The sequence below is a fragment of the Phocoena sinus genome, chromosome 2 (genome assembly GCF_008692025.1).
Source record: "Phocoena sinus isolate mPhoSin1 chromosome 2, mPhoSin1.pri, whole genome shotgun sequence".
Lineage (NCBI taxonomy): Eukaryota > Metazoa > Chordata > Mammalia > Artiodactyla > Phocoenidae > Phocoena > Phocoena sinus.
In genome coordinates this window covers 155,629,073-155,653,683 of record NC_045764.1, presented here as the reverse complement: position 1 = coordinate 155,653,683, position 24,611 = coordinate 155,629,073, and the positions used below count along the sequence as shown (strand labels likewise).

Below are 24,611 nucleotides of genomic sequence, written 5' to 3'. Positions count from 1 at the left end.
CGCCTGCCAATGCAGGGGACATAGGTTCAGGCCCTGGTCCGGGAAGATCCCACATGTGGCGGAGCAACTAAACCCATGCACCACAACTACTGAGCCTGCACTCTAGAGCCCATCAGCCACAACTGCTGAGCCCATATGTGCGCCTAGAGCCCGTGCTTCACAGCAAGAGAAGCCACCACAACGAGAAGCCTGTGCACCGCGAAGAAGAGTAGCCCCCGCTCACCACAGCTAGAGAAAGCCTGTGCACAACAATGAAGACCCAACACAGCCACAAATAAATAAATAAATTTATATTAAAACAAATTAGAAGCTGTCACATTTTTAGAGGTATTGTGTTTTGAAGAAGCAAGTGCAAGAGAACAAGCCAGAAGTAATGATAAAATAGAACTCATTAGAAATATATTTGAAATTTCTAATCAGTATTTACAAGATGGGTGTTTTCCAGAATCATGGATGACAATTATTCAGTAGTCCGTTGCGTTCATACCTTCTAAATCAAGAGAATATATAACGTGCTTAACTTCTTACTAAAACTTCTAATGACATTTTTTTTTACTATCTCTTTATATTCTTTAAGTTATTTATCAAGTAGCTAAAATATATTTTTAAAACTTCACCCGTTGGGGACTTCCCTGGTGGCACAGTGGTTAAGAATTAGCCTGCCAATTCCGGGGGCACGGGTTCGACCCCTGGTTCAGGAGGATCCCACCTGCTACAGAGCAACTAAGCCTGTGCACCACAACTACTGAGCCTGCACTCTAGAGCCCACGAGCCGCAACTACTGAGCCCACGCACCGCAACTACTGAAGCCCGTGTGCTCTAGGGCCCACGTGCCGCAATTACTGAGCCCACGTGCTACAAGTACTGTGCCTAGAATGCGTGCTCCGCAACAAGAGAAGGCTCCACAACAAGCGAAGCCACCGCTATGAGAGGCCCATGCACCGCAGCGAAGAGTAGACCCCACTCGCCGCAACTAGAGAAAGCCCGTGCACAGCAATAAAGACCCAACACAGCCAAAAAATAAATTAAATTAAATTTTTTAAAAAATCTTAAAAAAAAAAAAAGAAACTTCACCCGTTGGACCAGAATAGTAAATGGTGATGACTAATTATTACCGATACACCAAAGATTAAGCAAAAGAATGCTGTTGTGTTCCAAGATCTAGGAACAAACTGCCATTCTGTATTCCCATCTCCTTGTTTCTTTGTTTTCTGTTTGCTTGTTTGTTTTTGTTATGAATGAATCTCCTGTAGTTCCCACAATGTTCAAATTGCAACTGACTTCGAGCGATATTACCTATTACCATAAATTTGATAGACCCAGTTTTCACTATCAATAGGCATCTTGTTTGCTTCTCCAGAAAGTTCCTTTAAAGCACTGGATTCTCTCTAAGTTTAAGAGGAAGAGACCATATATATATTTAAAGTTTGAGCTCTGCATGGCTGTGATATGTACCTATGTCTGTACCTTCTTAGAAATAATACAGAGCAAAGCTCTTACCTTTGGCCTCCAACTAAAGTTGGGTGGGAGGGAAGGAAGGACAGGGAAAGCAATATTATGTAATACTTCATATTTGCTCTTCCTAACTGGTATTCCTTGTGGGTGTCATGTCCTAGAATATCTCAAGAAAATTTAGGGAGCAGGCGTCCTCAAAGAAGAAGTGGAGTACCTGTCTCATGTAATTGATGTTACTGTTGCAACTTCATTATATAGAGTATATTCCAGAACTCCTGACATACCCACATTCACTTGACAGGATATGGAATTATCCCCAAATCAAATATAAATTATCTATCTTTCACATTAGCAAATTTTTAAAATATTGTTGCATATATGTAGTTACTGGATGACTGAGAAGCAATTATAGCACCAAATTCAATAAATATTTATTGAGTAGCTATTATATATTAACACCATAGATTTAAAGAATAGTAAGTAAGGCTTAATCCCTATACTTAAAATTTTCCAATTTAATGGGAAAAGGCAGTTAACAAAAAATTATAAATATTTCTCTCTACTGCCCTAATAACTTATTTTCATTCAGGAACCAAAAGAATATGCTTGAACTAAATCTAATCAGCTTTAGCAAAATGAAGTCTGATGTAGTGATGTTATAGTTTGATTTGTACATAGTAGGTACTTAGTAAATGCTGTTGGATAAAGGGAAGGCCAGATGTCCTATCCAGTTTCTGTATAATAAATGCTGTGAAATCCTGACTAATTTCCAGAGTATTGCATGTTTTCTAAGTTTTTACAACATACTTTAAATGTCCAAAGTCATGTGGTTTTGGCTACTTCAGGGGGTTTGTTGGTTGTTTTTTTGTTTAGTTTCTTTTTTTTTTTTTAATGTGTCTAGTAAGGGCTACAGAACTCGTTCATTTTAGTTGAGTATGTTAAAAAAGAAGTGGGGGAAGGGAGACTAAGTTCAAAATTTCAAATTGTTTTGGCAAAACCAACTCCTTTTCATACTAACCACCAGGCCACAAAGCTTCATTGTTGTCCAGTTGAATGAATACATGGCTTTCATTTGGAAAAAAGAAAAAAACCTTTCTAGCAATTGAAGTTTCAGGAAGACGATTGTTTGTGGCAAATGTCAGATGAATTTGCTCATCAAATAATATTGTCAGTTGTGTAATGCCCAGTGGCTTTCATGGTCCATTTTTCTCAGCCAGGGCTTGCAAATTCAGAAACTCGATGAATTTATTTAAAAATATATACTTTTGCTCACATATACTTCATCTATCCTCTCTTGCCCTTCTGTTCAGCCATTCAGGACGTACCTTAACAGAGCCTCTCAAACATACTTAGAATTCACCTTTAACATTACTTGTTTAGGTGGGCTGTCTTCCAAAATGTATTGCTATAACTTCAAATTACTGGTACTTTGAACTAAGTATGGCCTTAAGAGATAGTTCAGTTGAATTTTCAATAGTTTTGAAGGATTCTAGATAGTCTCTGCTTCTGTCTGCTTTGGCAGCGGTCGGCCAGGGAAATGCTTTGTACAGGATCCAAAAGAGTGTTTCTAAGTGTTCAAAAAAGGATTAATTATGAAAGCAAACTTTAAAAGTATAGTCAGAGTTGGTCTCAGTTATTTTTGAATTAAGTCTCAAAGCCACAATGATAAAAAAAAAATACCTTGCCTGATTTCTATTTAGATCTGATCTGCCTGTCACCAGAAACTCATCCATATAGGCGGATTAACTGTTCACATGCTCTCTCAGTATCCAAGTGCTGTGTGCGGAGTAATGGAAAATGATTAATTTGTTTTGTCGTTCCTTTTTAGAACACAGGACAACTCTTTAAAAGAAAATAACCCTTTACTTTGAGAACAGAGAAGATTAATTATGTTCACCTCACCAAGGAGCTTTTAAGTAAATTAGCCTGGACCCTACCTCAGCCAGAACAATTATCATTCCTTATCAGTGTTCCATATCAGGACCCTCTGTTCCATGTTAAATATGGAAGAGGCAAATGTAATTGCCTGCTTTCGCATATCTTGAGGGCTTGGGGCAAGGGCCTTGCAGTATTCAGGGAAATGATTAGCATTTCTCAGTATCTGCCCTGTGACCAGTGTCTTCGTGGCCTCAAGTGGCTAAGCCCCTGTCAGCTCATCCACAGGAGACAGTTTGCTGTTCACATCCCACATTTCCTTATTAGGACATTATTAGGCCCACAAAAGATTTTATTCTCATCTTCCTCTCTTTTACTCTGTCTGGACCATTCAACTCAACTTTACTGTCCCTCGTTTTCTTCCATTTGTTTATTTAATTTTGAGTGTTTAAAAACATTCACTGTCCCTCAAGTCAGGTTTTAAATTGTACTTTTAGAAAATAATTTGTGCTACATATATGTTTCTACAACACTTATAAGTTCTAAATGAGTATTTATTGATCTTTGCGTTGAGAAGGTTTTTTGTTGTTTTCTTTTCCCCCATAAAACTAAAATCTATTGTGTATAATAGCAAGTACTCAGCCCTGGAAATTAAGGAAGAATATAGTCCTGCCTTTAAGAAATTTGCTGTCTACTGAAAGGGACAAATAGACAGGAAGCGATTAGACAGGTGATAGGAGGCATGTGTGTGCATGGGAAGCTCTGAGGATGGGTACCCAACACACACTTTAGGAGAGATGTTCACGGAATAATAACTAGTATTATCGTTGTAATGATAGCTAGTGTTTATTGAGTGCTTACTAGTGCCCTTCCCCATTCTGAGTACTTTACATATGTTAATATATTTGATCCTTAAAATAGTTCTACGCTACGGGTGTTATTATCATTCCTGTTTATAGGTGAAGAAACTGAGTCCCAGTGCAGAAGGATCAGGAACTTCCATAGGCACACGTGGCCAGTAGGAGACTAAATCAGGGTTTCAACTCGAACCACTCAAGAGGCCATGCTTTTAACTGCCATGTTAGAGGAGGTAGTAACCAAGCCAAGTCTTGCAGAAGGACAATCAGTGGGCTAATTTAAGCAGCGTGTAGAGGATATTCCAGACAGATGGGCCTTTGCGTTGTCCACTGAAAAAACAAAACAAAACAAACAAACAAAAAAGCACAACCTAAAAGTCGAGAATTATGTTTTCTTTGGTAATCTTACTGAGGACTATATAATCGGGATATAGGCTCTCAGATAGCTCTGAGGAACTGTTTCAAAGAGGTAAGGAAGGAGCCAAGATATATAGGAGTTTTTGCTGGGAAAAAAAAAAGAAAAAGTCAAACATCGAAAGATTGCTGCTAATCACAAAAAACAGCCATCTCAAGTTAATGATTTTAGTGTTTTTTCTATGTATGGGAAGATGAATGGGTCCAGGTTCATTGAAATGATTGCTTAGATATGCATCTTAACTATCTAGGGCCAGCATCCTGTTTATCTCCATCCTGAATGCCCCTCAGGGCACATCATTGGAGGTGGCTGCATTGGCTGATGGATTGCTGGCAAGGCTACATTTGTTGTTTACCAGAATGGCAGCAATATTTGTTTGGTCCACAATGTGCAAAGTCATGATGGCACAGAAACTTTGACAGAAGCAAAAATATAGAATAACATTTATGGTAATAGAACCAGAAGCTAATTAGCAGCATCTAGATGAGGGCAAAACTGTAAAATCTTTTTTCTGTTTTAATTTTTTTTTAATTTTTTTTAATTAATTAATTAATTTTAATTTTTTTTTAATTTTAATTTTTTTTTAATTAGGACAGTTATAAAATGGAAAAAAAAAAGAAAAGCAAGTTCTTTGCCTGCTTTTGGAAGTATCTGTTCTAAAAATACAAAATATTTGGAGTTAGTAATTTGATAGGGCAAATACCCAAGATGACAGAAATATCTTTCTTCCTGTTTTCCTTATGCAGTCATTGACTTTGCTTTCTGCCACAGAAGAATGAAGGTTTTTCCACCCCTCAGGTGTTCTTGGGTAAATAGTAATCCCTAAATGGTTTTCTCCTTATTTTACTTTCTCTTTATAGAAAGCCATTTTTCTTACTCTTTCCAACCTTTCAAGCTCCCAACCTACTATGGGAAGAAGTTAAAACTACAGCAGAATAAATCTAGAGCCAGAAGGGCTCTTAGAGATTTTTAGATCCTTCTTTCCCATTTTCCTGATTTGGAAACTGAGATCCATGGGTTAAATGATTTTCCCAAGTTCATATAACTGGTAATGGCAAACCTGAGATATAACTTTTTATCTCCTGATTGCTACTCAGTGATCTTTTCCCCTGTACCTTGCTGCCTCAGATATATCTTGATGTCCTTAAACAGAAGGCTACCACAAATAAAAATATTATCTGAGTAATCTAAATAATTTATCATTATTAGAGAAACTATTTTGTGGACATTTAAGACATTTTCAGGAGTTTATGGTCAGAATGACTATTCTTGAGATGTAAGAGTATTTGGGGTAAATCAAGAGCTTTAGATGTGGCACCATTGCCCTTCTGGGGTTTCAGTACATTCTCCCAATAAATTTCTCAGGGAACTCCACCCAGATGGTACCCCTGACGTGGGTCTCAGAGTTTCCACTGCTCAGCAGGTCCCCAACCTGGGAGTGAGACGCCTTGCCCCCTTCTCACAATACTCCCAAACTCCACCAATTCTTCCCTTGCTTGGGGCTCAGGGGCCAGCAGTCTGCAAACAGCATCAGAGGTTCCTTTTAGAGCATGTCACTCCTCTGCTGAAAACCCTCAGAAGACCTTCTGTCTCATTCAGAATTAAATACACTTACTTCACTGTGGCCTAAAGGCTCTGTAAGATCTTATCACAGGCATCTTCAGCCTCATCTTGGGCCCTCCCTCAGCTCACCTGTAGAACAGTGTCTGCTATAGAGTCAGTGTTTAGTAAATGCTTGAAGATTGAATAAATGGATAAATCCCTCCCCTTCATTGAGTAAATTGCATTTGTTCACTCAAGAAGCAGTCATTGAATACCTTTTCTGTGGAAGCACTGGGTGGACTGTGGGTACAGTGGGGAACAAAGACAGACATTCCCCACCCGGAGGATGCTTACTGCCCAGTGTCAACACAAGCATTAATTAAATAACTGCACAAATAAATGGAACACTAGTACTCTAATACTTGTTGCAAAGGAAAGGCTCATGATTTAACTGAGAGCTTATTTGACAGAAATCAGTGAAGGCATGGGTGCCTTGCCTGAGGAAGTGATGAAAGATAATAAAAATTAACCAGTTCACTTAAGATTTATACATTTCATTACAAATTAATGTAAATTTTACATTAAACATATTCAAGTGGAATTAATGGTATGCATGCTGAAGTCTTCAGGGTAAAGTGTACTAATGTACACAGTTTACTTTGTAATGCATCCAAAAAGTAAGTTGGGTTAATGGATAGACGTGGGGATGGATAGATGAATATGTGATAAAGCAAATATAACAAAATGTTAATAGTAGAACTTAGGTGGTGGGTATTTGTGTGATCTCCGTAAATTTCTTTCAGATTTCCTGTATGCTTGAAAATGCTCATAATGTTGGGGGGAAAAGTTTTAACCAGATAAGGAGACTGCAGGGAACATTCTCCACCGAGGGCACAGTATGTACAAAAGCAATTTGTGTGCCATTACAATTTTATTACTTTTATGTTTTGGACGATGTCTTTAGAACAGTAATGTATTTCTAAATATTGGATATAGTTTTAATTAAGTTTGCCTTGTTTCTGCTTTGTACTCTGTTGACTAATTTTTATTAGTAATTTTAGATTGTCAAATTTAGATTGTCACTGACCTCCTTTTCTCCATTTGAGAATCCTTGAGCTGACAGTATTTCACAGAATCAGGTTTTTTAAATACTATTTAGAAAGTACTTGACAGTTTTCAATGTACTTTCACATTCACTCTTACTTGATTATCACAGTTACTCTATGAGTACGGGATAATAAAGACCATCATTATTTATCCCCATTTTGCAAATAAAAGACTGAAGCTTAGAAGGGCAGGGGAAACCACAAAATACAATTAATGTTGCTGGAACTGTGCATCTCCACAAATGAGATAGGCTGACTTCTGGTTCAGCATCCCTTCCACCTCACCACTGTCCTCCATCAGCCAGCTTGAAACACGTGACTGGGACCAGTAAATCCCACAAACATAGTTTCTTTATCTGCCACCTTAAGCAGAAATTGCTAAACTCTGTCTCTTTCAGCAAACACTTGCTTATACTGTTTGCCCATTATTAACATGCAATCACATTTTGGGGGCAAAAGTTCTTAAATTTCTTTCCTTTGTTGAGGGCATTTAGTTTTCAATTTTAAGAAATGAAGTGATTTCACAGAAATTAAAGTGTGGATCTCAAGACCCTCCTCCTTATAGACTGGTTGTAAGGGCCCAGTTCGTTATCTAGCATACAGAGAACACTAAACTAGTCCTCACTATTCTTTGTGTGTTATTTTTCCTTTATATCAGGAAAAATATTTAAAGAGGGGATCTCAAGAGGGGATCTTTATTCCTTCTGTATTCCTTTCTCCTTCAACTCATTCTTGGTGTTCTCTTATTGAAAAAAAATCCCCAAATTAAGCTAATAATAAGATCATGGGTTGACTGTAACTCATCATTTGGTTATGTCTAGAAACAAGAAAGCAATAATCTGGAATGACAGATTCTCTAGGTTTTTTATAGTTCTTCACTGAAAAAAATTACTGTGAACGAGAGTTGGAAAATACCTAGAAAGCCTTCTTTATTCAAATTTTCTAGTGAAGATATTATACCTATTCTCAAATTTCATAAATTTGTGCTTTTTAAAGGAGATCTTCTACCATGTTTGATTAGAATGGTATTATATGAAGACACAAATAGAATTTGTTGTTGACAAAAGTTCTGGATTTTAGATCAAATAGAGTCACTGATGCCATATTGCCACATTAACTGGTATTTTTTTTTGTTTGTCTTTTTAACAAGCCTTATGTACCCTCTTACCCTGAGACACATGTAAACACTTCTAAGTGGGTGTCTGATTTTTAAAACTCTCTTAAAGTGAAGCCATACCCGGCCTCTGTACCCTGACACCAAATTAAATCTTGGAGACAAGAGTTTTGGGTGAAGTAGAAAAGAACAGCTTTACTGCTTTGCCAGGCAAAGGGGCCACAGCGGGCTTCTGCCTCAAAAACTGTGTGTCTCAACATGGAGGCGATAGTGAGAAGTTTCATGGTAATGGTTCAGAGAGGGTGTGATCAGCTTGCAGACACTCTTCTGATTGGTTGGTGGTGAGGTAAGTGGGAGTTAGCATCATCAACCTTCTGGTTCCAACCCGTCTGTGGTCTGCCTGCTTGAGAGCAGCATACCATTAATTTCTCCCACCTTGTGGGGCTTTCAGTATCTGCAGAACAGCTCAGATATTGTTACATATGTATATCCCTTAATGGGGAACAAGAACCCTGCCCCGAGGCTGCATTTTTGTTTCTCTTGACTGTTCCTCCCTTGTCTCCACATCCCCTCCCTTCCCTAATTAGCAACTGTTTGAACCTTCTCACTGGAACTCAGGGAAGGTCATGGAGGCTGAATGAAGCCTATTTCCTGTTATCGAGACATGGAGGACACAGAAAGGCTTTTGTGCCCAGGAGCCCCACAGGGTCCTGCTTGGTATCAAAAGTACACAATCTAGAAATAGAGGACTCCTCTGATATTCCAAGAAATCCACATGACTTTGAGCTCTGAGGCTCTTTGAAGGATGTGTGTCTACGAAATGACTTTGCCAGCCCAGCCTCTGATACTTTTTCACTTGGTTCCAGCAAGTGTCATACAGTTTGGATGAAAAGAGGACCCTGTGAAGCCAATATAGCTGTGCTGGATCTAGTCACCTCAAGTGAAAAGGCAGACAGTCTCTCTCTTTTTCATGATCTCACTCTTCCTCTCCTTCAAACTTGTTTACTCAGGTCCTTTTACCATCTTTCAGCCATTTGTCAAAAAAGTTTTTAAGTGAATCTCTTTCCAAATGAAATGGAATTGCATTTTTGAACCCAAATAAACTGCTTCATAACCTCATGTATTTAATATCTATATAGTGCCAAAAATGCACACACATTTTTAAAATAAAAATGTAGACACCATATCCTTTATGTATCATCCAAAACCTCAAAACATATGATTTCAATAGCACTATAAGAAAATGGTGGTTGTTATATGTTAATAAGAAAATAACATGTACATTTTTACAAAGAAAAGTATGTTCTGTTTCGTAAGCTTTCTCTACAGGAGACAGGAATCTAAGAATTGCAGTGAAGCCCCTTCTAATTCCTAATAGCTGCTACTTATGTTGTCATACTATATTATTCAATTTCCCTCAAGTCTGACGCAAAGGAACACCTAAAGAAAAATATACTGTGGACCAGTACAAACTGTTCAACCCCACAGCAGTTTGGTGTGTGTTGAAGATTTTGAAATAGTAACATTGCCAGCTGATTCATTGCCCCTTCCAACAGGTATCTAAACACGCCCGTACGTACAGAAGCCGGAAGTCCTAACAGACAGGACTTCTGAATTTCACTGTTGTTTCCGCCACTGGATCTTGCCCTTAGTCTAGAGAAAATAAATGAAATAGCAAACTTTTGCTTCTAGGTTTTTAATACAGAGGTCAAGATTCAGCGGGTTGATTAGAACACGGTAACTCTGCCTTTGTCTTTATGTGGCCAACATTTGTTGAAGCACCTCTTGTGGACAGATAGTGTGCTATCCTAGTGCTAAATGTTACAATAAAAGAAAAGGGGGTATTAGTATCATAAAACTCAATCTCATACCTAACGTCCTCTAATCAACAGAAAGACTGTCCTGACCCCTTGTGTGTGTATATATATTGGATGCATGGTCTTGAGCACAGACCCTTCAGCACTGGCAAGATGAAATTCTTCCTGGGTTCATCTTAAGACTTCCTTTTCCAGAAACGAGCTCATCAAGGACATATCTTCAAAATTCTAGCTGCTAAGAGTTGATAGCTAACAAGGGATTAGGAATTTACCTAAAGCATGCACTATTACAGCTACTGGTTGCTGTCCTTTTCAATTGGTGATTTGCCATGAAAATATTTATATAATAACACTGACATTTCTGCATTCAGACTGCTTGGATTTGCATACCAGTTTTGCCACCAAATGACTGTGAGGAAGTTATTTACACTTTGGTCCTCAGTTGTCTCATCTGTAAAATGGGGATAACCTTAGTATCTACATTATACAGTGGAATGAGGATTAAGAGTTGTATTCAAAATTGAATTACATTTTTATAGTTAGTCTTTCATTATCCTACTAAACAGGATTAGGAGTAATTGATCATTTGCTTCCTAGGCCAGTGGAAGTCCAGCTCCTTAAGCCTCTGAGATAAAGCAAGTACTATAATCAGCGTATTGTATCAGTTTTTTATGAAATGGAGTCTTAATTGTGAATTTCTCTCTTTTCAAGTTAGATACGAAATTTATTATCTTGTAACATTTTCAAAAGAGAAACACTCTTTAAACCCCTATGTGAATGTCCAATTTAGTTCTTCTAGAAAATTGATTTAAGAAAATTAAAGACAGGTTAAGCACCTGTCATTTCCTGGTGCCATTATTCATAAACTTGAGAAATTGTTCCCTTAATTCTACCAGTGGAGACTCATATGTGCCCTTTAATGCATTCGACCATGTAAGGCAGTAGTAATTAATCAACTTAAAAAATAAAAAGTTTCCCTGACTCTGCATGAGATATTTTGCCCTAGGAAATAGCATGCTGTAGGTCCTCATTGGCACCTTTAAAATCCAAGCAAGTTCCCTGTTTAGACTTCCCATCTGCTATTAGTCCTTGTCTCTCTAGCACAGTTAGCTTTTGGGGAAAAGTGAATTTAAAATGCCATGTAATGTGACAAGACTCTAAGCACAGGATGCCAGCCAATCTCACATTAAAAAACAAAAGACGGAAAAAAAAAAAAGAAGACAGAGTTTGAATTTGCGTATGTATACTTTTTAAATCTATATGACAACGTGGTAGGTTTAAGCACACTAACATACACATAGAGGGAGAGAAGGCCAGAAAATAAATGTGCTCTCCAAATACCACTTAATTATGAAATTATGAGGCCTGAGGTGACTGCAGGCCTGGACTCATTATCTTCATTACTTTATGTCTTATTGTTGCAGATGCCTTAGAAATCTCAGCATCTATACATGTAATTTCCTTAAAATAAATGCAATTAACTTTCTTCTTTGTATAATTCTTACATCTTTTACATATGCATATTCTCCCTCCAGTAAATTTAAAGTTCCTGCAGAAGAGAAAGTGTGCCATCTACGTCTTACGGATCTTTCTGTGGTATCTAGATATACATTTGGTGTTACTTAACTGACTAGAATATAAGGATGAAGAGAAGGACATGTGTACCAGAAAGTATTTCTGATATTGAGCAAGATATTGAGAAACAACCCATAAATGGAATATAAAATAATCACAACTACAATAGATGAAGAGAAAGTATAAAGATGTTAATGGAGACGTGGGGGGTTAGGGGAAGGAAGTAGAAAAATAACCGGTTAAGAAAGAAGAAGCCAAGCAAATTTTTAAGGTTGAAGGTTTACTCAAAAAAAATTAGCCATTTGAATATGTACCCCCAAAACATAATCAAATAGAATAAACCAGTATGTGTAAACATGCTAGGAAAAAACCTTTTTAATGCATCACCTGAGTGATTGAAAATTTTAAGCAAAAATATTTACATAACCTGCTAGCTTTACAGTAGGGAAAGAGATCATTTGCTTATTTTAAGATCAAAATAAGTATAACATATTTAACCCAGGTTCAGAGGGTCACTTTTGAATGAAAAAAATTATGTGATGAAAAAAAAGGAAATAAAGTTTTAAAACTACAAGTTGTACCGAAACAATTGTTTATGAAGAAGATTTTATCCAATGCATAAAATTTTGCTTTAAAATCACCATGGCATTGATTTGGATTTTACTATTCAAGGGCCAATATAATTATTGAGGAAAGCTATAATTTTACTATTTAAATGAATATAGCATATATGGTGACTAAAACTACTAGTTCTCCTAAATCTACACATTAGGGCCTATGTTAAGAAACATGTCATTTTTTTAATTGAAGTATAGTTGATTTACAATGTTGTGTTCATTTCTGCTGTATAGCAGTGACTCAGTTATACATATATATACACATTCTTTTTTATATTCTTTTCCATTATGGTATATCTCAGGATATTGAATATAGTTCCCTGGGCTATACGGTAGGACCTTGTTGTTTATCCATTCTATGTGTAAATAGTTTGCAACCACTGACCCCAACTTCCCAGTCCATCCCTCCCCACCCCCCCCACCCCATCCCCCCAACCCCCGGCAACCCCAAGCCAGTTCTCCATGTCTGTGAGTCTGTCTCTAAGAAACATGTTATTTTGATTAATCTTTCCTATTCATGAAATAATTAAATAAATCTATTTAAAATGCATGGCAGTTTGAGTTGAGCACATGCCACAAAAAAGACTAACAATGTAAGTGTTAATCGGAAGGAACAAAATACTAAGTCTTTTAAATGGAACTCGAAAAGGAAGTTTAAGTGGAACTCGAAAAGTTATGAATGTGAAGAAACAGCATGTACAACTTCCAATTTCAAAATGGCCAAAGTGAGGATGTTTCTACTACTCTCTCAAAAATCACATTAGAAGAATACAAATATGAAGAGAGAGAAACAGTGGCTTACATGTTGACAACTAGAAGACATCTATAATGCCAAGTCAAAGAACATCGAAAGAAAAAGGGTAAAATGCCTCATGACAGAGGTGAAACCCAAATGCCTGTCAAGGGGATAGCTATGGAAAGCAAATTTTATTCACCCTGTAGAATTTCTGAAAGGCTTTTGAGCTAGTGGTACCCTTTTATTGCAGAAGGAGAGAGTGGAAATGAGTACATTGAAAGTGTCTTCAGGGAAGAGTTAGACCCTCCACTGTCTGTCTCCATCCCTGCTCCTCCAGAAACCCTGCAGGAGATGTAAGGCTATGCTCTGGAGAAGCTCTGGATGGGAGGTGAAGACAAAGCATCAGGGTGAGATAGGGATAGGAAGAGTAAATGAAAGTGAGTATACCAGATGATGAGAACACCAGTTCCTAACCCAGGCTAGTTCCAAAAAAATTGAACTCCCCTGAGAAAAAAACCCTGACGCACATATAATTTGGAGCCTCCTCCCACCAAAAAAAAAAAAAAAAAAGAAAAGAAAGAAAGAAAAAGAAAAAAAGCCATTTGACACCTGATTAGCCTATTATTAAATTACATAATTCTCAGGTATTATTTGCAATAAATTCTATGCTATGCATTGGTAGCTAACAAACCATGAAATCTTATGGCTTAGCACCATAAAAGTTGATTTTTCACTCACATTAAGTCCAGTATGGTGGGCGGCTCTCCTCAATCCTGTAGCTCTGCCGTCCGGAATATGTGGCTTCCAGGGTCCTTATGGCAGGGTCTGAGGTGGAAAAGGGAACACACAGACTCTTAACTGTCTCAGTCCAGAAGTGACACATGTCACTTTCATTCGTAATCTATTGTGCAGAACCGTTCACGTGGGAGATGTAGGGAAGTTCATGGAATAGTGGGTGGTCACTAACTTCCTGATAGCTCTGTGCAAACTTATGTCCAGGTTCCTGCAGGACACTTTCTTCCCAAGCACAGCCCTAGGGTTTATTTTTTATTTCATTGAATAATTACAATTTGTTTTAAATGTAAAAGCTACTATCTGTGTGCCTACCCTGTGACAGGACTAAGAATACAGAGGTGTATATGGTACAGTCTCTGGTCTCAAGGTTATTCTACCATTTAACCTCTTAGTTCAACATTTGCTTTGAAATAATTTTCAGAGCATTCCCTCTTAGTGGTTATATCAGTATGTGTAAATCAGTGACTAGCTAATCAAAGACTGTAGAAGTTATTGATTTGTTATCAGCAGGACCTTGTGTCCCTGTCGCACATATTTAATTTCAGATTATTTCTTCCAAGTCTTTTGAGAACTACTCTTTTCCTTTTTAACTAAAATAATTGTTGAGAGCTCTTTTCTTCTTTATAATGGCAACATGTGAGGATCTCTAATATGCTCCATAGATAAGTAACTGCAAATTCATCTATTTCTCAGTATTACCTTACGATTTATTTCTGATGTTCACTGAAGCAGGTTTTTAAATTAATATGAAATTCTCTATAGAAAGTTTGATAGTATATCAGTTGCAAGCAGTTATCTAGGAGGCTCTTTATATTCAAATCAGTCTTACAAATGCATCTCATATTCTTCTTGAAAAAATTTTTTCTCATGTAGATACATTTATCTTAGACATACTATTTGTTATTTGACTCTCTAAATCTACAGCCTGAACTGCTTATACCAATGGTACGACTGATTTTTAGTACTTGGATTCTGAAAGTATTAATCAATTTTTCATAATGCTTGCTTGCCTTGTGTTTTCTAGAGTACCCGAGTGGCCTTAGACCATCTGGAGTCTGTGCCTGAGAAACTGAGCCTACTAGAAGATTTCAAAGGCTTCAGAGTGAGAAAGAGTTTGGCTTTTCTCTTTCAGTATTTTTATCTGAGTGAAAGCACTTGACATCTTCCTGATGTGCAAAGAAAATTGTAGGGAGGAAGGAAAGACCATAAAACATTGGGGACTCTTAACACTTAATCTTATCAGAGCTTATTGACATTTCTGAAGCCAGCATTGAAAATAATGGAACTTACATATTAGCGCAATATAGGAAAATAGAGGCTTTTACCCTATTACCAGAAGCTCATTTGGCCCCCTAAAGCTTTAACTATAGTTTAGAAAAACCTAAGAATTAAAAGGAATTACACATTCCTTTTAATTCTTTTAAAGGAATTAAATGACTTTTTTGATAAACAATTTTAATTTATGAATTATCTTCTTTTTTTAAATTATAAATTTCCAGAGTACTGTTTGTCTTAGAGATACAGTAGTGCACAGGTTATCCCTGTACTACAATATATGAATTCAGATCCACATAGAATTTTAGATTTTATATCCAATGTTATTTATTGATAGAACTCTAACCACAAAGGACTTTATTATCAAGCCAGTTAATTACATGTCGGAATTTACCTACTGTAAATATAACCCTGCCACCCAATCCTGCCAGACAAGGTCCAGGCCAGACAGCACATGTCCCCATAGGGGTGCATATGTAATGGACAGTTTTAGTGATTTGTAATTTCTTGACCCTGTATGAACAAACAGAGATGAGAGTTTCTCTTTGAAAACGATTTAACTGTTTATTTCACGTTAGCTTTAAAATATAACTTATATATAGATTCTGCTTAACTCTAACATATTATTTGAGGATATAGTGAGTAAGAAATATAACCAGATCATGCCATCTTGATTTATTAGAGGTACTGATATGATGTAACTTTCAAGGTCTACACTATCTTAAAATTTCATTAAGTGTATTTTGCTAGTTCAGTAACTAAACATTTTTGAGTGGGATCTAGGGTTGAGCTGACACATCCAGAAATCTAGAATATCACTTATAGAATAAAGCCAAGTGTTTCTAGTATATTTTACTAAAGTTTTAATTCTTTCTCATGATTTAATTGCATATTTGCAGTCTAAATCTCTATCAAAGAATTATGAAACCAGTGTTCAAGAAGATGTAATTTCTTTTCACCCTTATATGACCCGATATGGAAAGCAGACAATATGTTACACCCATGTCCTTTCCACTTTTTTCTTCTTTAGCTAATAGAAGTTATCTAAGTGAATGAAGGGCCGGCACCAGAAGGTATTAGAAACAAGTGGCATTTGCCATTGAAAAACTAATGCCTGTGTTATACCAGCATAAAAAAAATAGAGTTTAACCTCCAGTGACAGCTCATTTTTCCCCTCAGTGGTCTACATTAAACAGAATGTTCATAAGGGTAATTTAAAAGTTGTGTTCTCTACTATTGCCAAAAAATTTATTATTATTTTTCATCTTATAGGCTAGTGATTATCTACAAATCTAGCTTATATGTGCACACACTCACATAGGAAGGTGCCTATATAGTGAAATTTTTAGGGACAGTGTTTTTCAAATTTCAGAATTGTACTTTCCAGTATTAGTCATTAAAATTGAAACCTTTACCTTTAAAAGGGAAAGGGGTTCGTTAGCAAGTATTATGCACTGCTATGTGGCAGGCAGTAGCTAAGTACTTTACATTACATTTCTTCAAATCCTCAGAGACACCCTATAGATTGGCATTATTTTCCCCCATTTTACAGCTCAGGAAACTGAGGTTTGGGGTATGTAAATTAGAGAAATCTACGATCTACTTCTCTGTGTTTACAGCAAAGCCCATCTGCTTTGCCCTACTGCCTGTAGCTTGAAACCCATTCTATATGTACTCTAAAGCCATCTGTATGATTAAAAAGAGGTCATGTAATCAATTTAATGAAAACAACTAAACATAGCCTTAAATAAAAATACATGAAGCCTTTAGGTTATTAGACGTAGATTATATTTTTCAAAACCCAAAACTTTCTAAAATTCAGTACGCCGTTAACAAGAGTTCAAAGACCTAAGTTCTGTTCTATGCTTATGCACCAGACAAAATCACCTAATATCTCAGGGAATATTTCCTCATCCATAAAATATGAGAGACTTGAACAATATTATCTCTGTCGTTCCTCCTCACACCGGCATCACTAGCATATATGTGAAAATGCATTTCACATATTTTTTTGGCAATACTGTAGTCTGTGACTCTTAAGTATGAATACAAACCTCAACTTATTTAGATGGTTTTGACTTTATTCTTATTTAAAGGTGTCATAGTCTCTCTCTCTCATTTTTTCCCCCTTATTTTGAAAGAAGTGATTCAACTCGACAGTCCTACATTTAGACATTACGTATTTGATATGGAGGAGAGGGAATAGCATTGGATTCCAAGCCCAGTTTGCCGCACATTGCCTAGCCTTGGACAGGTCATTCTTAACATACCTGGGCTGTAACTTTTTTTTTTTTTTTAATAAAAATGAGAACTTTGGAATTCTAATACCCCTTCCAGTTTGAACATTCAGAAAGTTCTTTGGGGCTATTTGGGGAACTAAATCCCATAGATGATTTTTCTTACATATGAAAATCAGTTGCCCTAACTCTATTCTAATTTCTCCCTAATTCATAATAGAAATGTCTAAAAAACTGGCTGTGGTGACTTATTTGCTGTGTTCTATCCTCTCTCCCCAGAATGAAGGAAAAATAGAAAGGAAGGAAGGCAGGCCCTGGAAATTTTTTCTGTCTTAATTTATTACCTGAATTTTTTTATGCTTTTGAGGGCAGATGAGCTATCCTTAGGTTTAAAAATCTATGTGATGTAATAGTTAAAAGTCAGAATGTTGAACAAATTCCAAGGGATAGTATATAACATCCAAAAGTGGCATGGTATCATTAAGTTCCATCTTTGGACAACTCACTGTTAATTAAACCTTTTTGCCTTCCTTCAACTAAAGGAAGGAAGTCATTTCAGATTGGCATGGGGACTAGCAGTGAAAAGAAATGCAAATAACCAATGTGGGACCCTGTTTTTATTTTTATGATAGCATCCAAAGTGATCGTTTTCTTCTTTATCCTTGGGAACCTATGACTCCTCTATATATCTCTCTAAACGGCTATAATGATTAATCATCTACATATCAAAACTTTCTTGTTTTAATTTCAAGCACTGGTTTTTCTTTCATCTACCAGTTTAGACCCTTTGTTGTTTTTGCAGGGTTCGCGCAGTTTATCTGACAGAACTGACGGGAGATATTCTAAGTACAGAGTTCACAGAGAGTCTCTTCAGCAGCGCCTGGATGACACCAAGTGCAGAATCCCAAGCTTCAAAGTAATGCCCTTTATATACACTTTCAGTCTTTGGGCATTATTCATGTTTATGGCTACAGCTTTCTAAGTAGCTTTTGCAGGTTTTGTGTAAGGGTACTACTTATAAAAGAAATTTCTTGATGTAGGAGATAGATTTTCAATTCTGTAGAAGTAGAAAATAAAAATCCAAAGACTGTGTTTATAACTTTTTACCTGAGAACTCATCTTTAAGTTTATGCCATTGTTGCTTAATATGTTGTTTGTCTATGGGAATTGATGCTGCTTAAGAAATCCTGAGCCAGGAAACCTCTGGTCTCTTGATTGGTCAGAGGCTTAGTGTGGATGGTGGCCCCTCTCAATATGTAAGTTCAACTACTCTCGGTGCTGAGATCCCCAGTAGGTGAAGTAACATATGGTATTTCATAGCATTAGCATTTATAGTCATTCCTTTCATAAGAATAAGAACTCCATATTACTACTTCAGCCTATGGTTCACTAGTGTGGAATCAACATAGGAGAGTGGGAAGATCTGACCATATTGACAAAAAGCCTACCATTCCCTAGAGTCTGTCCAAGATCCATGTGGGGTATGGGTGACTTTAAAATCATTTGACCCTGAACAGTTATTAGCCTAGAGCAGGGCTTCTTAACCCCGGCATTAGTGACATTTGTGCCAGGTAATTCTTTGTTGTAGAGGCTGTCCTATGCATTGTAGGATGTTTAGCAGCATCCCTAAGAATCTACTTACTAAATACCGGTAGCATTCCCCATCCCAAGTTGTGGCATCTAAATGTGTCTCCAGATATTGCCAAACATCCCCTAGAGCAGCGGTCCCCAAACTTTTTGGCACCAGGGACCAGTTTTGTGGAAGACAGTTTTTCCACGGACAGGGCAGGGGGTGGGGTGGGGGGAAGTGAGGGATGGTTCAGGCAGTAATGCGAGCGATGGGGAGCGGCAGATGAAGCTTCACTTGCTTGCTAGCTGCTCACCTCCTGCTGTGCAGCCCGGTTCCCAACAGGCCATGGACGGGTACCAGTCCACAGCCCAGGGGTTGGGGATCCCTGCCCTAGAGGGCAAAATTGCCCCCCATCGAGAACACTGACCTAGAGAGAATCCATCTATATTCTAATGTACACTCCAAGTCGATTTAGAAAATAAAAAAACACTAAAGGTCCTTTTGGCTTTTTTATATTCTTACAAACTTCAATATATATGAATATTCATTACACTGTATATATTCACTTATTTCAGCCAAATATAATTATTTTTAAGATGCTTCTTGCCTCCTCTGAATGTAATTGGATAGAATGCTCAGTGGATATAAAGACAGTATTCATTTACATAAGTCCTCCCTAGCATGCTTAAAATGAGCACTTCACTTCTCCATCTCAAACAAAAATTTAACACAGTTATGCCATGTTATTTATACCCTTATTGTAAAGAGGGCGTCCTGGGGCTTTGTGCTTTTTTACCTTTGCTTTTTATATTGGTATCATTTACTATAGTAGTGACCTTGTTGTCTCATATGGTGAATTTTAAATTGTCTTCCAACATTCTCATCAGGTCCCATATACTCAAGCATTTCTCCACCACTGAGAGGAGTGTCACTAACTTTAAACAGAAGTGAAAGGCTTAGCTAACAAGAGCTAATAATAATAACGACTCATTATTGAGCATATACTAGAACAAACTACATAAAATTGCTCTTTTTGTATGTCTCATGCTTTATGTGCATTACCTCATTTAATCCTCACAGCAACCCTGTCAGTTGGCACCATTATTTTTCCATTTTTACCATTGAAGAAAACGAAGTTATAGGGCAGTTAAGTGGTTGAATCAGGGTTCAAACCTAAATCTGCCTGGCTTCAAGAATCTATATCCTTGAGCAGCAGGCTATTATAGTATAAATTTGTACCTGATATTCCTTAATTTTTTTAGAAGTCACCAAATGTAGGGACTATATCTTTAATAAATAAAAGTCAGTTGTCTCCAAAAGTACATAAACACATTATATGCCTCTTAATTCAATAGAGGTCTGGATGCAAATGAAGCATTAAAAACATTATTTCCCAATACAGTTAGATCCGGTATTAGGTAAGTCAGTGCTGTCTAGTGGCACCCAAATTGCTATAAATCAATGCAATTTCCATAACAGCATATGGCAAAGCTATGAATGTTTAACACGTTCAGCCAGTAATCTCATTGGAGTTCTCTTTAAAATTACATTTGCAGCTGAAGAGGAAATCAAGCCTGGTTTGTGAGGCCAACACTTATCAAAATGAGAAATAAGGTTGAAAATTTTGCAAATAGGCAGTACAAATATAAGGAAGAGCCACAAAGCACATTTTGTGATGACATTGTCCCACATTAATACTAAACATTTTTAAATGTTAATCCATTTTACTGATGAATATGTAGGTTACTATCACGTGTAGCTGAAGTCTGGCCTGAAATAATGTAGTGATCTAACGTAAAACTCATGAGAATATCACATCTTTTGTAGTCATTGTTGAGAAAAATGTGAGAATGCATTTTTGTGAATTGTAGATACCAATGATCATTTGCTTATATGCTTTTTATGAAAATAAGTTATTTATCAAGAATGAGAGGGGAGGCATGGATAATCAGAAAAGCTACCTCTGATTAACTATGGACATCTTGAAGAAAATAATAAGAGGCATTGAGACTCTTTCTATCAAGGGATAAGGCATCCCATTTACTACACCAGTTTCATAAGATGTTATTTCAGCAGCTCTTGACTTCTGTCATATTTTGCTAGGACAGAGTTCAAAGAAAAGGCTCTTGAGTTCATTGGTTCTACTATAAACTCTGGTTCCAGGAAATCAGTTAGTGTAGGATTCAGTTTAATGCAACAGACATAGACTATACAGATACTATATTGCAAAAGCACTGCACTACCCGTTGGAGGTGGGAGTGGCAGGATGTACAAACATGCAGAAGGCATGGTCTTCAAGTAGGGAATAGTAATCTAGTCATCTTAATCCTTATAGATAATTCTTGCACAGTTGTTTGAGAGCACAGTTTGGCAAACTACCACCCATGGGCCAAATCTTGCTCGCTGACTGCTTTTGTAAGTAAAGTTTTATTGGAATACAGCCACTTTTATTTATTCACGTGTTGTCTGTGACTGCTTTCATACTCAGTGGCAGAGTTGAGTAGTTGCAACAGAAACTGTATGGCCCAGGAAACCTAATATATTTATTATCAAGCCCTCTACGGGAAAAATTTGCCAATTCCTGGTCTAGAGAAAGGAGAAATTACCAATCTACTCCTACTTCCTTTACACATTATGTAAAATATTCTCTTTTCTTTATTTACCAAAACGTACTACCCAAGCTCTTTATAAAGTCATAATACTATCCATTCATTCAACAAATATTTATTGAGTTTCAGCTATGTGCCAGGAACTTTCTAGGCCCCTGGGACTCACGTCCATGAACAAAACAAAGATCCCTGCCTTTTAGAGCTTCTGTTCTAGTTGTGAGATGTTCAGGTTTGTTCTCGTTGTTGTTAAATACAACATTCAGCAAACCTTTACTGGGTTTACATTGTGTATAAAGCACTGTGCTGGAAGCCGGAGAGGATGACGGCATAGTAAGAAGAGCCATTGCCGGTCCTTAGGAACCCAGAGTCTTCACACAGACAACTGTAGTACAAAGGAGAAAGGGGTACATGCTGTAAGGGTGACCCAAAAAAACTGCAGTGGGGAGTTCAGAGAAGAAAGATGCTCTCAAGTCTTGAAAAGAGGCTTGTGATGACAAGGTACAGGGAAAAGGATCACTGTTAGCATTACAGTTGTAGACCCCTGACTGTATTACTGTTAGCAGACAAATAACTGTTGGACTAGCAGAACTGTATTGGCAGCTGGCTGCTCTCATGTCGTTGCTGATGTCAGAAGGCAGTGAGACATCCAATATGGCCACACTGCTGGTGGAGGGGAAGTGTAGCAGAAAGTGTACAAGTCAGGTTCTCTCTCAATCCAGAAAGAGAACCAACTCCTGCTGTTTACTCCCATGGCAATCACCAGGACCAAATGATCAGATTTCTAGAAACCTATTGAGAGTTTTAGCAGGACCAATGTCCACAACTGCTGAGAGCATAATGTAATATTGTACTAAGCTTACCCAAGTTAACTGGTCAAAGCCTGATCTAAAAGTTTAGAATTCTAAAAATTTAGAATTCAGTTCAAAGCTGAATCTGACCCAGATTGTCTCTGTGTAGACAACAGAAACATTTCACAGCTTCTTGTTCATGAGGCCTAACTGGGTTTCTGTAGGACATACAGACTTCCTTGCTGTCCCAGCTGTTTCAAATAGAACAGAATGTTCAAAAGTCAGCCAATAACACAGCATTGCTAATCTGAATTCACCAAAGAGCATGGTTTTGTCCAAGATATTCCCATTTGCTACCTGCCCTTTTTGCTCTCTACCCATGCTAAATATATGGTTTTAATTAGCAGTGGATTTTTTAGTAAAATCACAAAAGGCATATTTTGTTCCCATCCTTCCTCCTCCTGAAAAAAAATCATGATTTTCAATTTCCAGTAGAAGAGTTCATATGCAATTTCTTTTTAAAGAAGCAGATTTTTACAGGATAAGATGAGGTAGGTGAGGAAGTGTTGATAATGGCTTTCAGCACAGGTTTTGAAGCCAGAGTTTGCCTAAGCCCTTTGTCATATTTGTTCAATGTAAGCATGTGTATGCTATAAGAATGTGCTTTGCTCCTGGAAGCTATTTCTCCCTCCTTGAATCTCTCCGTGGTTTGTTTATGCTTTGCTCATAGCAATTAACGGCTGTTAGCACTTTCTTTCTAAGGTCAGCTATTTCTGTACATATCTTAAATCTTCTACAATTGTAGCTTCTGAAGCACGCAATGCATAACTCCTCGTGCAATTGAAGACTGTAGGTGATTTTTATTTAATGACTACTAAAATATATCACCAGTGTATTATTCAGATAATTTTACAAATATTGCTTGGGAACAGTAGTAGCAATCATGGGGGAACTTGAGGGAGCTTTAACCCCACAATACCCCAGTTATCTCATTTATAACCACCTCTCTCCATGCTTTGTTAAGAAATCCCATGTAATCTCCTACGTAAATATAACTCCATGCTTCCCCCAACCCCAAGCAATTTTGCCATCCTTTAAGCCTCTCCTATATACAGATTTAGGGTCCAAGGCTAATCTTTAAGTTAACATAAAAGAAATAGTAAGATAACTATAGGTAAATACTGAAATCTGGGAAATGCTATTCTACTGGATTGTATGATTTTTGAGGGTAGACACTGTCTGCCTTATCTTCGGCTCCAGAATACACAATTCATGCTAAATTGGTGATTAAACTTTCTTTTTTCTAACTTTAGCCTTTTATGGAATTCTAACAAAAGTTTAATTGCTATTTTTCCAGTAATGCTTAGATGACACATCTGAAACCTCGTAGGCAATCAAATCATGCTGAACTCTGAAGCAGTTTTTATGCTTTTGAAGTGATCCAGCCATAATATTTAACTAGTTGATTACATCTTGCTCTTTAAAAGTTAAACAAAAGGTTGCCAAATGAGTTGGTATTTTTCTTTGGTATAAAACCTGAAACTAGCAATGGATCAAAAGTGCTTATTTAGGAATCAACATGGGTACTTAGATGAGCACATAACTCTACCAAACCCAGTTCCCCTAACAAGCCACATGCTTTCTTCACCTTTCCCAATAATTTACTCAACAAGAACATTAAGAAAGGAAAGATTATGAAGGAGTTTAACTATAAAGATACCATTGTTAATCATGTCAAATTCAAAATTCTAGATATGAATACTAGATACATAAGGAATACCAATTAAATGTCTTGTTAGTTTTTAAATAAACATGTTATAACGTATTCATCCAAACAATCACTCTTTCCTTTGAAATAGTCACTTTAAGAGAGGAAGCACTGATTCCAGTGAGGCACCATCATTACAAAATATCTCTGCATCTCTGCTTTTGTTTCTTAAGTCAGTGACATCTTTTTGAGTATCCTTGTTTATGGCAAATTTCTACCCACTACAAATATATTCAGTTTCTGAAAATGGATTAAAGTCATGTAGAGCCAAGTCCAAAATGAGTAAAAAAACAAAACAAAACAAAAACTGAGTATGACCTTTTTCATTAGTAAGTCACTAGTAATATTAAATTTTATACCATAAAATAATCAATTGCATAAAGGTAAATTTATCAAATTTCCTGATCTAACACAGTATTTACATGAGTCTGTTCATGAGAGTGGCTTCATGTTTATAGCA

At 37.0% G+C, this 24,611-nt stretch overlaps 1 protein-coding gene across 2 annotated transcripts in view; it reads left to right on the top strand.

Moving 5' to 3' along the window:
* Nucleotides 1-24,611, top strand: part of CEP128 (centrosomal protein 128) — a 436,342-nt gene that overhangs the window by 397,545 nt on the left and 14,186 nt on the right. For both annotated transcript variants that reach the window (XM_032624894.1, XM_032624895.1), the window contains 2 exons: nt 14,929-15,006; nt 18,219-18,332. In XM_032624894.1, the coding sequence (XP_032480785.1) occupies nt 14,929-15,006; nt 18,219-18,332 (192 nt within the window). The remainder of the gene's footprint in view (nt 1-14,928; nt 15,007-18,218; nt 18,333-24,611) is intronic.